Consider the following 15690-nt stretch of genomic DNA (forward strand, 5'->3'; position numbering starts at 1 on the left):
CCCTGTGCTCCTATACACTCAGTGGCGGGTGTCTGCTGCCCTCGTGGGCTCAGTGCTGTGAGTGAGGGCTGCGAGTAGTCCATGTTCCTCCCAATGCCTCTCCGTTCCTCCCACAGCTTTCCCAGCTCTCGGCCCAGCCCACAGTTTCCACCCTCTGACTCCTGTCATTGGCAGCCCGAGGACCCAGCCCGTAAGACACATTCCTCTGGCGGCCTCTCCAGGCTCCTCGCCTCTCCCTTCTCCGCTCCCCTCCATTCCTCATTTTGGAAAAAGCAACATCTTTATGTGGGCAGTTTCCACGCAGCAGTCTCCCAGCTCTGCAGCCTGGCTGCATGGGTGGATGTGAGCTGAGAAGGGAGCAAGGACTGAGCGCGCTCTGAGGACTGACCTTTGTTACTGTGTTTTGGCTTTTCATCAGGAGAGTCAGCAATAGCTCATCCCAGGTGCTCTAAATTAGAAGGCATCCTTACTCACTTGACAGTCAGATAAAAGGATGTGCCAAGATTTCACAGATTGGGATAATAGTTTACAAAATGAGGGCCAGTAACAATCAAACTCAAAGTAGATTACCACAGTACTCAGGCAAAATAAATTACACAAGTAGCACAACAAAACACATTATAAATAAATTGGTACAGCAAATGTAGTACCACCAACCTATATTTCTCATACGTTCTTTCCTACATAATATTACTATATTTTATCAAAATACAAGCACACACAATCCCAATCATAATACAAACACTCACAATCCCACTCTATAAACTTTCTTCTACTCAACTCAACACCACTCCACGCTAAACTACTCAACTCCACTACACTCTATAATAATTACCTCTACTCTATACTACACCACTTCACTGTACCACACTACACTTTATAGGTCTACGTTAACAAAATTAGAGCTAGTAATGTTGCATTAATATTTGCTACGCCAAAAACTCAAACTTTTACTAATGCTAGACCTATTGCATTGCAAATGCTTGTTCTTTGTGCATCTATGATTTTCCCTCTTTTTTTAACAAACGTTTGTAATTTTCCTGTGTCATTGGAGGTAATTGTGTAAATATACTTCTTTATGCGGACGATGTTCTAAATTTTAATCCATCACCAATGGGGGTCCAAAGGGTCCTTAATGTGCATTATAATTCTTCTTAAAACATTTTCTGAAATTAATGGGTTTTTCTTGACTCAATAAAAGAAGAAAAAGTATACTAAATTATAATGGGGTTTAGGTCATAATTCTCTGGAGAATGTGAACAGTTATATAATCTTTCCAGTATCCCAAATTTAGACAAATTGAAGGTATAGTGAAGCCCCATAATACAACTGAAAAGTACTCCATGACACTACTGCCAAAAACCAGCTAATCACTATACTGAAACTACTCAACATTAAGGTACCTCCAACACTTGTAAGGGATTTAATGTATCCCTTTGGAAAAACAACTGCTCTTTGACAGACTACAAGGAAGAATTTTACAGTAAGGCATAGTCTGTCCATAAGGGACTTTGTCTTGAATTAGGCATTCCGAGCACCTTCACAAACTCCCTAGGTGCAATTCTTTGTTGAAGGATTCGTTTGGAAGAAGAATCTCTGAATATTCAAGATCTTATTCTATCAGAAGGGGAAGGAGGTCTGTCTATATCTTATGTGGTTAAAAAAAAATCTAATTTCTGTCCTAAATTGTTTTAGTTGAAAAGTTCAAGATTTTACAAATTGGACCACCTTAGTCCAGGTCAAGATGTTGTTTATTGAATATTTGAGCTCATATCTATATTGAAAATATCGTTCATTATGATACATTTTGAGGTTTATTTCTGATTCCTCTCTTTTGAACAATTGTCATTCTGATCTCTGAATGCTTAATGATCGTGCTATGAGAAAGATTTGTATTAATATCCTTAGAAATTGTTTACCACTAAAGGCAATAAGGCAAGTATGACTGATTTGAATTTCCCACACACTATGTATTACATTCAAGATCTCAGCCATTCCTTATTTGCATGTCCTATGTTGTGGCAAGCATGCTCCAAATTTTCTAAGAAATATTTTTCTGTGGAATAATATTACAAACATTTATAATGCAGAAAATGTTATATATCCTCCTCTGAATCAAGTTTTTTAAAATCGTTTTAGATTTAACTTTTTTATAGGACATTTTAAAGTGTTTTTAGAATATTTAACCTGGAATTCTTATGTATTTTTGTATGTAAATATTTACCTCATGGGGAGGTTTTATCAATGAAATATATTTGTGGTATTTTGATTTTGTTCATATGGCTTCTACATTTTTTGTACTCTAGGTATCCGCAAATACATAGCACCAAATTGACTTCTGTAGTTGCATCTGGATATGTTTAACCTATAAGTGGACTTAAGACGAGGAGTGGAAAACATGAATAGAATGTTAGTAATGTCTTGCAGTTGCTGTTTAGTCTACTGTTTGTTGTTATTTTTTTGCCTAAATATAAATGTCCTTTTATTTTACAACATGCAGATTTGCAAAAAGCTGTGAAGCTTTTACTTGAAAAAGGACCAGGGTTACAAGATGACAAGACATCACAGTTCATTGCATTCAGAAGGTAACGTCTGTTTTCTTTTTTTATAATTTTTTTATCCTCATTCACCTCAGAAACAATGTCCATTTCTTCCGCCCTTATATCGATAAAGAAACCATCCACTAGCGGGCATACCACAATGAACATTATCCTTCCTGCGGCTGTCTCTCTCTTACAGTGTTAACTTACACCGGCAGCTGCTTTAATAGTCAAAGTACAGAGGGGCCCTGTAGCAGTCCAGAGAATTTGCCGGTGTAATCATTGGACAAATTTGTAATCCTATATCAACCCCCCATGTTTTACGGCAGCCCTTCCGTACTCTCCCTTTATTCTAGTAGGGGATTCCAAAAGGCTTTCCTCTTAGACTTTTTCCCTAGCAGGTCCATCCTAGACATACATATGAGGGACACCAGCCAGTCGGAATGCTGCTGTGGTACGCCACTCACCCATTTACGATACATTTCTCTTCTGGCAAGTAGGATTGCATAAAACAGTAGATCTCTAAGAGCGCCCATAAGGCCATCCACTACTCCAAAGATAGCCAATGACAGGCTCACCTTCATTTGCCGACCCAAAATACCTGACATAGTTGTTTCCACTTTGGCCCAAAGCATTCTGATCTCACTGCATTGATAGAACATATGGACGTCTGTTGCTTTTTCCAAGCCACATTTTGCACAGCTGGTTCGACTTCCTTTTCCCATCTTTGATAGTTTTTCAGGTGATATATATGCCCTGTGAAGGGAAGAGAAGTGTTTTTTTCCTTAGAAAAGCAGGTTTGACAATGAGATAAAGTGTGCGCAATGATACTTGCCAAATGTTCTGCAGCTGCTCCCTCTGCAAGTATCTTCCCCACAATTCCTCTGCCAGCATAACATCTCCGTCCATGGTGTCGTATATTAGCCAGTTGAAAACTGTTACAAGTTAGCAAACTTGCTTGTACTGTGTACTTTTCACTGGGTTGAAACCCATAATTATTTACTGAAAAAGATTCTTTCACCAAAATATACTCGAGTCTGAACCATTTGTTCTCAAATAAAACTCCTTTTTGGACTTGTTTGTACCAATACAATTAGTGTGAGCAAAACATAAACATATACATTACATAATCATGATAGGTTCTGCAATTTGCATCTTAACAATGCTACTACATAATTAGAGTGTGCAGCCCAGTGAACAGTGCACGTACAAGTAAGTTTGCTAACTTGTAACAGTTTTCAAATGACAATACACTTGGTTCGACAGCAAGTGTAGTGCTGTAGCACCATTAAATTAGTAGGTTTAAGCCTATTAAGTTAGGAATAAGTGGAGTGCTCCTCCAACCCCCCAATTCTACGTGTATTTGCCAGTAGCAGAATGCAACTTCCTTATTTCCTGGTGGTTTTGTGACCAGTTGTTCTTTTAAGATATGTTCAGAGAGAACAGAGGAGAATCCTGCAGAATTTTTTTTCTTCTTGAGGCCCTATACAGGGTCCTATATATTAACCAGGACAACGGAACAACCCATATGCAAGTCAAGGAGCAAAACCAATGGTGTATAAACAATTACTTTATTATTAATTTTTTCTTTTTTTCATTCCATTAGATAAAACACACAAACCAGATTATCTGAATATACAGTCCCACACAAACCGTTCAATCTCACATTCATAAATACACATTCTCCTCTCATACCCATACAACTAATCTCTCATTCACAACTCTACAAATAGTCACAATATTACATTAATGCCATCTGATGGATTGATGACCAGGTGACAAACAGATCATCCAATAAAGCAAAGGTGGGGGCAGGAACACAAATAGGACTGAAGATGGACAGAACAATCCTGTTGCCCACAAAAATAACTCCAACGCGCGTTTCGGTGTCCGGCCCAGTAGGGGACCAATAAAGAAAAAACTACATGGCCTGGTATGAACTGTTCAAACTTACAGAAATAAGATGCACATTCATGTCCTATAGCAAATAGCATTCTTCATCGTGATAAAGGGAAAGCCAGTTCATACATTCACAAACAACAGTACATCTGACCATTTATGATAAATCACATAATAAAGAACAAGGGATATGAAATATGAAATATAACAAACAAGTAAGAGGGACAAACAATTCCACCAATGGTGAATTGGAGACAAGTGACCAACATATTAGGATATTTTGCCTCAGTTTCAGTTTTTGCAGTATGAGTGAGATGCCTATTGTGTTTCAGGATCTTTTTTAGGCCTGGTTACAATTGTACAGAGAGGGAGTTTGCTTTGTGTCTGCCCTGTTCAACTGTTGGTTTTCATGGTTTGCCATGTCTTGCATAGATCACATAATTTCATGAATGGTTCCATTGTTCAATTTGTGTTCCCATGTGGATTTGCTGATGAGGCATCTAGTGGTCCTTTTGTCAGACTGGAAATGTAATATGATAAGTGGCTTGTTACTGAAAAGCAGTATATGTTATGTTCTTTGACATATTTACTTTGCTGAGGTGCCAACAATGTATTGCTGATTACTGACTTTTTTAACAAGCGTATACTGTTTGAATGCCTTAGCTCAGTGGTTCTGTGATCCAGAGACCCCTGAGGTCTCTGACACTTTCTCAGCTCCCTAATATCATTTATTAAGTGTATATAAATAAAGAAGGATACTCTTGAATTAAAAATGTTAAAACATTTTGTAAATGTCAAGGAATTTGAAATTGGAGTCTAACACTTACGTTGTTTTTCTCGGACTGATTTGCGGGAGTCATGCAATTCCAATAAGTAAAATATAGTATAGACTAGGGGTGGCCTCAAGTAACTGAATTGAGAAAAGCACCAACCTTCCCATTAAAATGAACATTTCGATTTTTGTAATGTTTGTGAATGAAATACACGATTTCATCATTTGTGTATTTGTTTGGTGAAAGCTTGTTTCTGTATTTTTGTTTATTGTTCTGCGGTTAAAATCATCAAAATTACTTAGGCCTGTGTCCCAAAATTCTAATACTGACTCAGTGGGGGTTCACAGATTCCAATAATGATTATGAGGGGAGCCGTTGAAGTCAAAAGGTTAAGAATCACTGCCTTAGTTTGTCAAAAAGACAGTGATATCCATTAACTGCCCTGGCACATTCACTTGTTTTACTTTCTTTTGATGATAGTATGTTGTTGAATTCGTTTTTTTTTTATTTGCAAAGTAAAGTTGTGAACTCACACTGACTTTCTTAAAGATACAGCGATGGCTCCTTGTGTAAGGTTTTTACTGTGACATTTGCAGCCGCGTGTCACTGCTTGTCACAGACTAGTTTTTGTAGCACTTCTAGAATTTTAGCTACAGATTGCTTTAGTTGTCTGCTGAGGTGTAATTTCCCCACACAGAACACATTATACTACAATTGATCTCTTTACAATAAATAATCTTCAGAAGAGGTCTTTGGGTGATCCCTGTTTATTCTTTAGACTTTTTCCAGACCATGGGGCACATTACGATGGAGGATTTTCCGCATCCTCCGGGCCGGCGGAAGCCACCGCCGGCCCGAAGGATGTGGAAAATCCTCTGCGGACCCACCACCACATTAGGATGGCTGGTGGGTCCTGGTTTCTGTCCGCCGCTTTCCCGCCGCGGTTGGCTTACAACCGCGGCGGAAAAGGCCTAATATGGTGGCGGTATCTCTCAGACACCGCCAGACATATTAGGATGGCTGTGCAAACATGCTTTTCCGCGGCGGATTCTCCGCCGAGGAAAAGCATGTGGATCTTCACCTCGGGGGCCCGTAGCGGGCACCCTGGGTGAAGGGGGTTGGGGGGTGCACATGGGGGGTACCTATGGTACCCCCTGCCTTTGCGTGCACGAAGCGGCAGGCACCGCGCGGTGCCTGCCGCTTTGTGCATGCAAATGCACTGCTTTAATTTTTTACATTGCGGCGGGTGCTGCTTCAAGCAGCACCCGCCGCAATGTAAACAATACAGGATGTGACCGCCAGGGTGGCGGTCACATCCTGATTGCTGTGGAGGGACCGCCGCTGCCCCTGCGGACGGTCCCTCTTACGCAGGGGTGGCGGACGGACGCAAGTCCATCCGCCATCATAATAGGGCCCCATATGTTTACCCTTAACCAACCATACTCGACTAGCATACCTAACCTGCCTACCATATATTTCTGCCTAACCACTGTATCCACTACAATGCGTAACCTACAAACCAGACTTCCTACCATACCTAACCTACTGTACATACCCACCATTCCTACCTAAAATCCTTACTGAACTAACATATGTATCTATAATACTATGAGAAATTAGATTTCTGGTTGAAGGTGGTGTGAGCCCTTCTCAAGCAACAGCCACAGGGAATATTTTCTTGATGGACGTCTGCGCTTTGTCAAGGGAGGTAAACGTGTTGACGAATTTACCTAGCTCCTTGACAAATGATTCCCCAAACAAGCCTCCTTGTGCCAACGCCCCTGCCTCTGAGTCAGCAAGATCCCCAAGCTTGGGTTCCACTTTGATCAGGAGCGAGCGACGGCGCTCAGTTGAAAGGGCACCGTTGGCATTGCCCAAAAATACGATGGCCCTTTCTGCCCACCCCGAAAGGGATTCTGGGGAGATCAGGGATCCTGATTTCTTGGCCTCTTCGGCCATGTCTAAAATTTTCGTGAGGGGCCCTAAAACATCCAAGAGTTTTTCCTTACACGATTGCCAGGACCTATTGATCCCTTTTTAAGATCTCTCATAAATTTATGGAGAAAAGTGGCCATACGGGCGTCGATCTCTGGAGTGAGGGCAACCATGCCCTCCAGGGACGGCCTTGAGCATTCTGACCTGAGACAGTTCAGAGCATCCTTCTCTAGAGGCTTTTGTATGCGCATTGCCACATAACTGGCCACCTTATCTGCTGGGGCCCAATCCAACGATCTGGGGTGTACGATCTTGTCGGGATCAAACATATCTGAACTATCCTAGGAGGGGCGGGAAGGAAGCCAAGGTCTGGGCCAGGCTCGTTGTCAGCGTCCCCTGTGTCGTTGTCGGGCATCACGTTATAGGGGGTCAACGAACTGTCACCTGCAGGTGGTAAAAGTGGCTGAGTAGGCGGAGAAGCTTGTTTGAGCCTGTCAAAAGCACTGGGAACCACCCCTGTGTCGTGAGTGTGTGGCAAGGGGGAGAGGGATCTGCAGTCATGGGAGTCCTTGGGGGCCCATGTTGGGGGGTGGGAACCATGGGGAAAGTGGACAAGTGTGCTAAAGCTTCGTTAATTTTGCCTGTTATCCTCTCCTCTAAGGGCAAAATGGTTTCGCCCACTGCTTTTTGAATTGACGCATCTACCGCATCATAAAACTCATCATCCCAAGGGAGGTCAGCCTGGGTATTTTCCCCTCCCTGGGAGTCTTCCTCAAAGTTCCTATCCATACTCATGGACTATGCGGAGGATGATGAGTGTAGGTAGTGGGGTCTGGGTGACAGACTGGGTACTGCTTTCAGAAATGGGGGTTTACCTTGAAGGACTGGGTGTCAGCCAAATATTGGAAGCGAGGATCTCGCTGACTTTATGGGGACCAGGCCCTGGGCAGAATAATATCTGGTGCACATTCGCTATACACACTATCTCTGAGGCATCTGGCCTGGGAATGTGCCCTAAACTGACGCCAGGCTCCAGAAATACAGACCCCAGAGGGTGTTCACTTTGCCAATACAGACTCTGCTGCCTTGCTGTGAAGCCGATAATGCTGGGCAGCAGAGCGTTGATAAACGGAAAGATCGGCCAGTAACTGCCTCGGCACGATCGATACACCGCAAGCGGCATCCTCCTCAGGCCAGGCTCGTTGATGAACTACGGTGCACCGAGTAATCCCTTCAGGGATTTGTATAAACGCGTGCTCTGCGGACCCCCACAAGCCCTGGCAGCGGGAGGTCAGCATGAGCGCAGCAGAAAAACCGCATAGGAGCAGAAAAGCTCCCGCGGCTTCAGAATTTACAGAGACACACAGACCGCTTCAGGTGGAATTAACAGCAGCAGCATGTCTGGAGCGGGAAGTCCTCGTAAGAACAAAACAAACGGTTGAGAACATTTAAAAAAAGACATATGGCTTCAGAAACTGAGACGCGCTGACCTCTTCAGGGAAATAAGCCCGCTGCAGCGAGTCTGTAGCAGGGAGTCCCCACTGTGAAAAACAAACGCTTGAGTCACTTCAGAAATCAAAGCAGAGGCCCACGAAAAACAGCGGCCCCTCATCGGAAAAAATTACATAGTGCAAAAAGATTAAAGCAGATTAAGCCATCTAATATAAAAACCAAGCACAATAATTAATTTTGGATAGTATTAACCAGACAATTATACAGGCAATCACATTTGATAATAAAGAATTCCCACAGAGTAGGAAAAGGCACGTATATCGGCTGCGCAGCAGCGAAGAAAGAGGATGAATGGCCAGTGAGGTCAGACTATGTTGGAGTTGGAGAGACCTGATTGGAGGCCTCAGACTGTTCCTAATTGGACAATTTTCTTTACTACAGTTTTCCTATGGTTTCATGGGAAATGTAGTTTGTTTTGTTGAAGTTCGCTGCTGTTTAATAAAGTGAAGAGAGAAGGCATAATCCTCGCCTCCAGTCCTGACATAGCATTCATTCTACTGTTTATTTATCAGCCATCAGGTGATGTGTCTAGAGAATAATCCCAATTTTTGTTGGATTGATTCCTTGGAGAAAGTAATATAGGTAGGTAGGACCCCTTTTCTTGTAAACAACACTTGTTGTGTCTTTCCCCCCCTTGTCCTATGCCTTTAATTCATATTTGAAAGGCGTCCCTCTATTTATTTTGAGAATCATCCCATTGCCTGTGAATATTTCCAAAGGTTTCACTGAGTTTCAGGACATCGGGATTGTGGGTGGTTATTCTATTTGCTATTGTGTTTTTGTTTTAATGGAGCTTGGGTACACATTGCTAGTCTTATTCCAACTGTGTACTAGAGCCTAACAATTTAATATTTTTCGCTTATTTTATAATGTTGGTGGGAAGAGATTTCACAGGATTGATCGGTAACATGTTCTGGCTTTTGGGTTTTTAATGTTTGTCGATTAGGCCTAAGGAGATCTGTTTACACATGGGACAGTTTTTGTGCATGAACCACAAGTGTATGTGCTGTTTCTGTATCTAGTCATTGTGCACAACTTGTGATCGGATGCTGCAGCTTTCTGGTTTGTTTGGTCTTTGAAACAAGTTATGGGTTGACCATTATCAGCTGGAAGAAGCATATCCTGTTTCCATTGATTACGTATGTCCTACAGGGCATAATTTTCAAAAGCACCCCTTACACAAATGCAAATGGCCTTGTCACAGCCTTCTTCCATTTATATTTCTCAAAGATTTGAGCTAGCCTTCTGAAGGAGTGTGTAAGTACATTCAACTTGTGATGTTTTGTCATTTTCGAGGTGATTGCCAGTACTTCAGAGTGTAGTGCTTTCTGTTTTATACAGGTATAATAGAATGAGTTTGTAATATGCTAACTTGGTGTAATGAATGGCAGTCATTATGTGCTGACTGGTTAGAAAAGTAACATGCCTTATGTGCTAGCTGTGCGTAGTAGAATAATTGTGCATAATGTGGCCTTTTTGAGCTAACTTGTAATTTTAGAAAGTAGCCATGTTTTGCCACTTGGGCACAGTTGAAGTATACTCCCCTCACTATGGCATCCTACTATACCATGGAAGGATTTCAATTTGGCAGGCATTACAGTAGCTTGGATGTTGTAGTCCTTTACTGATATTTGCATTGGTTTCCGCTACCGTTCTGATCCACTTGCTTTTGGGTTGGCGGCTCTTAGCTATTTTATTAAACCTCTTGCTAAACTTGCTCAGTCATTTCAGTTTTACTTTAACAATTTTGGCGATAATATCCAGCTATAATCTACACTTGAGTAATAACTAGCTGGTCTCCTTATTTCCAATAGTGTGTTCTAGAAATCTGGGAATGGCAATGCAGGATTGGCTGCAATCCTATTGACTAAAGTTTATATCTGAAAGAGACTATTAGTTATAGATTCCTTACCTTAGAATTACCCGCAGGCGTCAGACTGGAACCGGAGAATCTTTCTTCAGCAGTACCCCTGCACATCGGTAGGTGGCATCAGTCGACTCCGCATCTGTCATCGGCATTGCCAGGATGACGTTGCGGTGCCTACTTAGACACTGCCTCTGCACGCGTACGTCAGTTCTTTCTTTTTCTGCGCCAGCCTAATGCAGATGCGGAGAGAGCTTGCCCCTTAGTCGCTTTTTGACTAAACTATTTTGGACTTTTGTTAACTTCTTTTTTCGAGTCTTCGGCTCCTGGTGCTCGAGGGATGTCCCATCGTCGGACCGGCTTTAAGCCTTGCGACTCCTGTCACAAGCTGATGTCCATGGCGGACCTGCACCTCATGTGCATCTGGTCCCTGAAGCGCAACCATAACGAGCCAGGAATCTGAAGTCTTTGCGGGAGCAGTCCCGAAATCTTTTGGAGGCCCAGCAGTCGGCTCCGTGTCGCTCCCGGTCTCGCTCGAGGGGAAGGTCTTGAGACTGGTTGCGGTGCCACCACACCTTGTCCAAGTCTTCGCACTCTTCGGGTAAGTCTAAGCACAGGAAGGCGGCAAAAGAAGCACCGTCGCTGTTCGCCTTCTCCCCATCAGTTGGCTGAGACAACGCAGGATCCGGAGCGTCGTCACTCTAAGGCTCCATCTCCGGCACCTGACTCGGGGACGACTCTGTGCCTCCCCCTGTTTCCGGAAGCTGAGGCGTCCCGTGCCTAGCTTTGTGCATTCTACGAAGCCCTCCACTGTGTTTTGGGCAGCCTGCCTCTGCTGGTGCCCCTTGGGACCCTGCGGAGTCGGTTGAGTGCCTGTGGCCTACCATGCCGGCGGCTCTGACCCCAGCACCAGAGGGCCCCCGTGGATCCAGCCCTGATCCGATTGATGCCAGTCAACCTTACTCGACCACCCCCGCACCAGCCGTGCCCCCAGCCGACGCCGTCCCATCCTTATCCCCGAGATGGACCATGGAGCCAGACCGACATCGGCTGACGTCTAATCCCAGGCCAGAGGGTAGTTTTGTTCCCTTGTTCATCCCAGGTGTTCTCTATCGCCCTAAGGAGGGTGATGAGGACTGGGAGGGGCCGCGGGACTCTTTGACAGACCAGCTGGAAGAACCGGACTGGAGAGAGGATTTGGACACCTCCCCAGACCTTGGCATTCTTTCTCCCCCCCTACTGTGGCTACAGAGGAGGGAGCGTCCTATGCAGTGGTGGTGCGTAGGGCTGCTGAGGCCTTGGGCCTGGAGCTCTCTACAGTGGCAGTCAGGACTAACCTCCTGACAGAGGTGCTTCAATCGGCAGCTACCGGCAACTTCCTCTTAACCTCTCTTGCCCTTCAGTGAAGCCCTCATGGACGTTCTTTCGGGCATTTGGTCCAAGCCCAGCACAGAGGCTCCTGTGGAACGCACAATTGCCCGCCGCCACCGCCAGGCTCTGGACAATCCCATTTTCCTCACCGAAAACCCTTCCCCCAAGAGCTTGGTGGTCCAAGCTTCTTCTTCCAAGGGTGCATTCCCTTCTGCACCCCGGGACAGGGAATCCAAGAAGCTGGATCATTGTGGGAAGCACATGTTCTTTTCCTCCAGCTTGGCACTGCAGTCTGTGAATACGCGTGACTCTTGGGCAGATACTCCCATACCGTCTGGGATACGGTAGCTCAGGTGCTGCTTCAGTGCCCGGAGGGGGGCCCGGGCCATTCTCTCCCAAGCCAAGGCAGATGGGAGGGACGCAGCAAAAATTGACAATTCGCTGTGGACTGGATGCCACCCGCTCACTGGGCAGAATGATTGCCACGTCGGGGACCCTGCGGCGCTATGCCTGGTTGAGGACGTCTGGTTTTCGGGGGATGTTCAGTCAACTCTGCTAGACATGCTCTTCAATGGCCATCACCTTTTTGGTGACAAGTCAGACTCGGCACTGGAGAGCTTTAAGGATTCTTTGGCTACAGCCAGATCAGTAGGCCTCGCTGTGTCCTCCCGTCCACCACAGTCTGCTTTTCACCCCTTTTGTGGCTACGGAAAAGGCACCCACCACGTCCGACCCTATCCAGCCACCGGTCCACGCAAGCTGACCCGCCTCTGCATGGCCGTGGACGTGAGACCCAGCGACGCATGTTTGGGAACCAGCAGGTAGGCCAGTCCACCCTTTCCCCCCTGCAGCAGCCTCCAACCCATCCTAGTCTGACCTTTCAGGCCCATCAGCGGCCAGTTGGTGGCAGGATTTGCCATCACCTCCCCCACTGGCAATCCATCATGTCAAACCGGTGGGTTTTGCAGATAGTCTGAAGGGGCTCCTCCCTCTCCTTTCGAGACTACCTCTCCCTCCATAACACTGTCTTTCGATCGCATGTCGCAGGATCATTTGGCGCTTTTCTGCCAGGAAGTCTCAGCCGTATTGGCCAAGGGAACTATCGAGAGGATTCTTGCATTAGAAGTAGGTTGTGGTTGCTATTCCCCCTACTTTCTGGTGCTAAAGAAGGACAAAGGCCTGCGTCCTATCCTAGACCTCAGAGCCCTGAATCCTCTTCCTCCGGAAGAAGTTCAAAATGCTATCCTTGGGTCAGGTTCTATCTGCCCTCGACCCTGGAGACTGGATGGTGGCATTGGACTTGCAGGATGCATATTTCCACATCCCCGTCCTGCCAGCCCACAGATGTTACATACGGTTCACGGTAGGCCATGAGCATTTGATTTCACTTTGCTCCTCTTCGACACTACCAGTGCCCCTCGGGTGTTTACAAATGTGATTGCGGTGGTCGCAGCTCATCTGTGCAGATCAGGGGTTCCAGTCTTCCCCTAACTCGACGACTCGCTGTTGAAGGCGGGCTCGCCCCAGGTTGTTGTCTCCCACCGCCAGACTACAGCGGACCACATGCATTCGCTGGGGTTCACTATCAACGTGCCGAAGTCACACCTGACTGCCTCTCAGTTGCTCCCATTCTTCTGAGATGTTCTGGGTGCAGTGAAGTTTCGGGCCTATCCTCCCGAGCAGCGAGTCCAGGAAATTCGGGCAATGATACCAATGTTTCAGCTTCTATCCCAGATTTCGGTGAGAACAACCCTGAGCCTGCTGGGCCTCATGGCCTCCTGCATCCTGCTGGTGGGCCAGTGCAGGTGGCTTATGCGGGCTCTGCAGATGGACCTGAAGTTCCAGTGAGCGCAGCATCAGGAGAATCTTTCCGACTATGTCCAGATCTCGGGAACTGCGTGACAACTGCAGTGGTGGTTAGCGAACCAGGATTGGGTCAGAGGCAGATCCTTCTCCCTTCCACAATCAGACCTCACGGTGGTGACCGATGTATCACTCCTGGAATGGGGCGGCCACCTGGGAGGTGCGGAGATCGGAGGACTCTGGTCTCCAGTAAAGTCCGGGCTCCATATCAACCTGTTTTTGGCGATACGCTTGGCACTGAAGGCATTTCTTCCCTCCCCCAAGGGAAAGGCAATGCTGATGCTCACAGACAACATCACACCATGTAGTACTGCAACAAACAGGGCAGGGTGTGGTTGTGGACCCTTTGTCATGAGGCTTTTTGCCTTTGAACATGGCTGGAACATCAGGGAATGACCCTGACAGGTTCACTGGACGCCAGGGCAGACAAACTCAGCTGTCGGTGCCTGGTGGATCACGAATGGCATCTTCACTCCGGGGTGGTGCCAGGTCTCTTTCAGCAGTAGGGAGAGCCTTGGTTTGATGTGTTCGCCACCGCAGAGAATGCACAATGTAAGCAGTTTTGCGCTTTGGAGTTTCCAAGGCGGCACTCGCTTGGCGATGCTTTTCGTTGCGGTTGGAGTTGCTGCTTCCTGTACGCCTTTCCGTCTGTACCACTTCTTCCCCGAGTGCTGAAGAAGATCAGATGCAACTGGGCCCAGGTCATTCTTGTGGCACCGGACTGGGCACGAGGAGTCTGGTACCCCGAGCTTCTGAGCATGGCTATCGATCCTCCGGTCAGACTGCCCCTTCGGGAAGATCTTCTGTCGCAGCAACAGGGGACGGTCCTCCACCTGAACCTGTCCAGCCTCCAACTCCTTGCATGGAGATTGAGCAGCGACAGTTGACAGCTTTTGACCTTCCTCCCGAAGTCTGTAATGTCATCTTGGCAGCCAGGCGTCCGGCCACTAAAATGGTATACGATTGTCGATAGAACAAGTTTGTGGCATTGTGCACAGCAAAGGCTGTGGATCCCGTTTCTTTAGTTCCTTCTCTCTTTGGACCAGCAGGGCTCTGCTCTGCTCACTCATAAAGGCTACCTGACAGCCATTTCTTATTTTCTTCGGCTACCATATAAGCCCTCTTTGTTCAAGTCCCCTATTGTTAGTAGGTTTTTTGAAGGCATTATTCATCTCTTTCCTACATCTCCTTTCATAATGCTTCAGTGTGAGTGAGATTCAGAATCTTATTTCTAAGCCCCCTGTTCGAGGCATGCGGGCTGCTGAATTCATATCTGTGCATAGATCGCCGCCTAGTGTTGGGTCCGGATGATTGCACCTTGCTGTCCTGGAAGAGTCTTCGAAGTATCACGAGATAGGTGACTTCTCTCCTGGACTACAGTGCGCATCGGCATCTTCTCCATCTTCAGATTGTTCTTTTCCGCCATTGGGTTTGGATGTTATTCTTGTACTCCAACTTCAGAATCGAAACTAAACTTTTCTAGAGGCCAAAAGGCCTTCGACTTCGATGGTATTGTTCTCGCTCTGTACTTCTTGACTCGATCAAGCCTTCCATCTCGACGCGGGCCGTTGGGCCTTTTCTTGTAATTTTAGAAAGTAGCCATGTTTTGCCACTTGGGCACAGTTGAAGTATACTCCCCTCACTATGGCATCCTACTATACCACTGGAAGGATTTCAATTTGGCAGGCATTACAGTAGCTTGGATGTTGTAGTCCTTTACTGATATTTGCATTGGTTTCCGCTACCGTTCTGATCCACTTGCTTTTGGGTTGGCGGCTCTTAGCTATTTTATTAAACCTCTTGCTAAACTTGCTCAGTCATTTCAGTTTTACTTTAACAATTTTGGCGATAATATCCAGCTATAATCTACACTTGAGTAATAACTAGCTGGTCTCCTTATTTCCAATAGTGTGTTCTAGAAATCTGGAAATGG

The 15690-nt window shown here is 45.8% G+C and overlaps 1 protein-coding gene across 1 annotated transcript in view; it reads left to right on the top strand.

Annotated features, from left to right (window-relative positions):
• HELB (DNA helicase B) overlaps window positions 1–15690 on the top strand; it is a 362767-nt gene that overhangs the window by 268998 nt on the left and 78079 nt on the right. Inside the window, exon 8 of the mRNA XM_078676353.1 lies at window positions 2501–2585. Within this exon, the coding sequence (XP_078532479.1) occupies window positions 2501–2585 (85 nt within the window). The remainder of the gene's footprint in view (window positions 1–2500; window positions 2586–15690) is intronic.

The sequence above is a fragment of the Lissotriton helveticus genome, chromosome 1_1 (assembly GCF_964261635.1).
Source record: "Lissotriton helveticus chromosome 1_1, aLisHel1.1, whole genome shotgun sequence".
NCBI classification, from domain to species: Eukaryota; Metazoa; Chordata; class Amphibia; order Caudata; family Salamandridae; genus Lissotriton; species Lissotriton helveticus.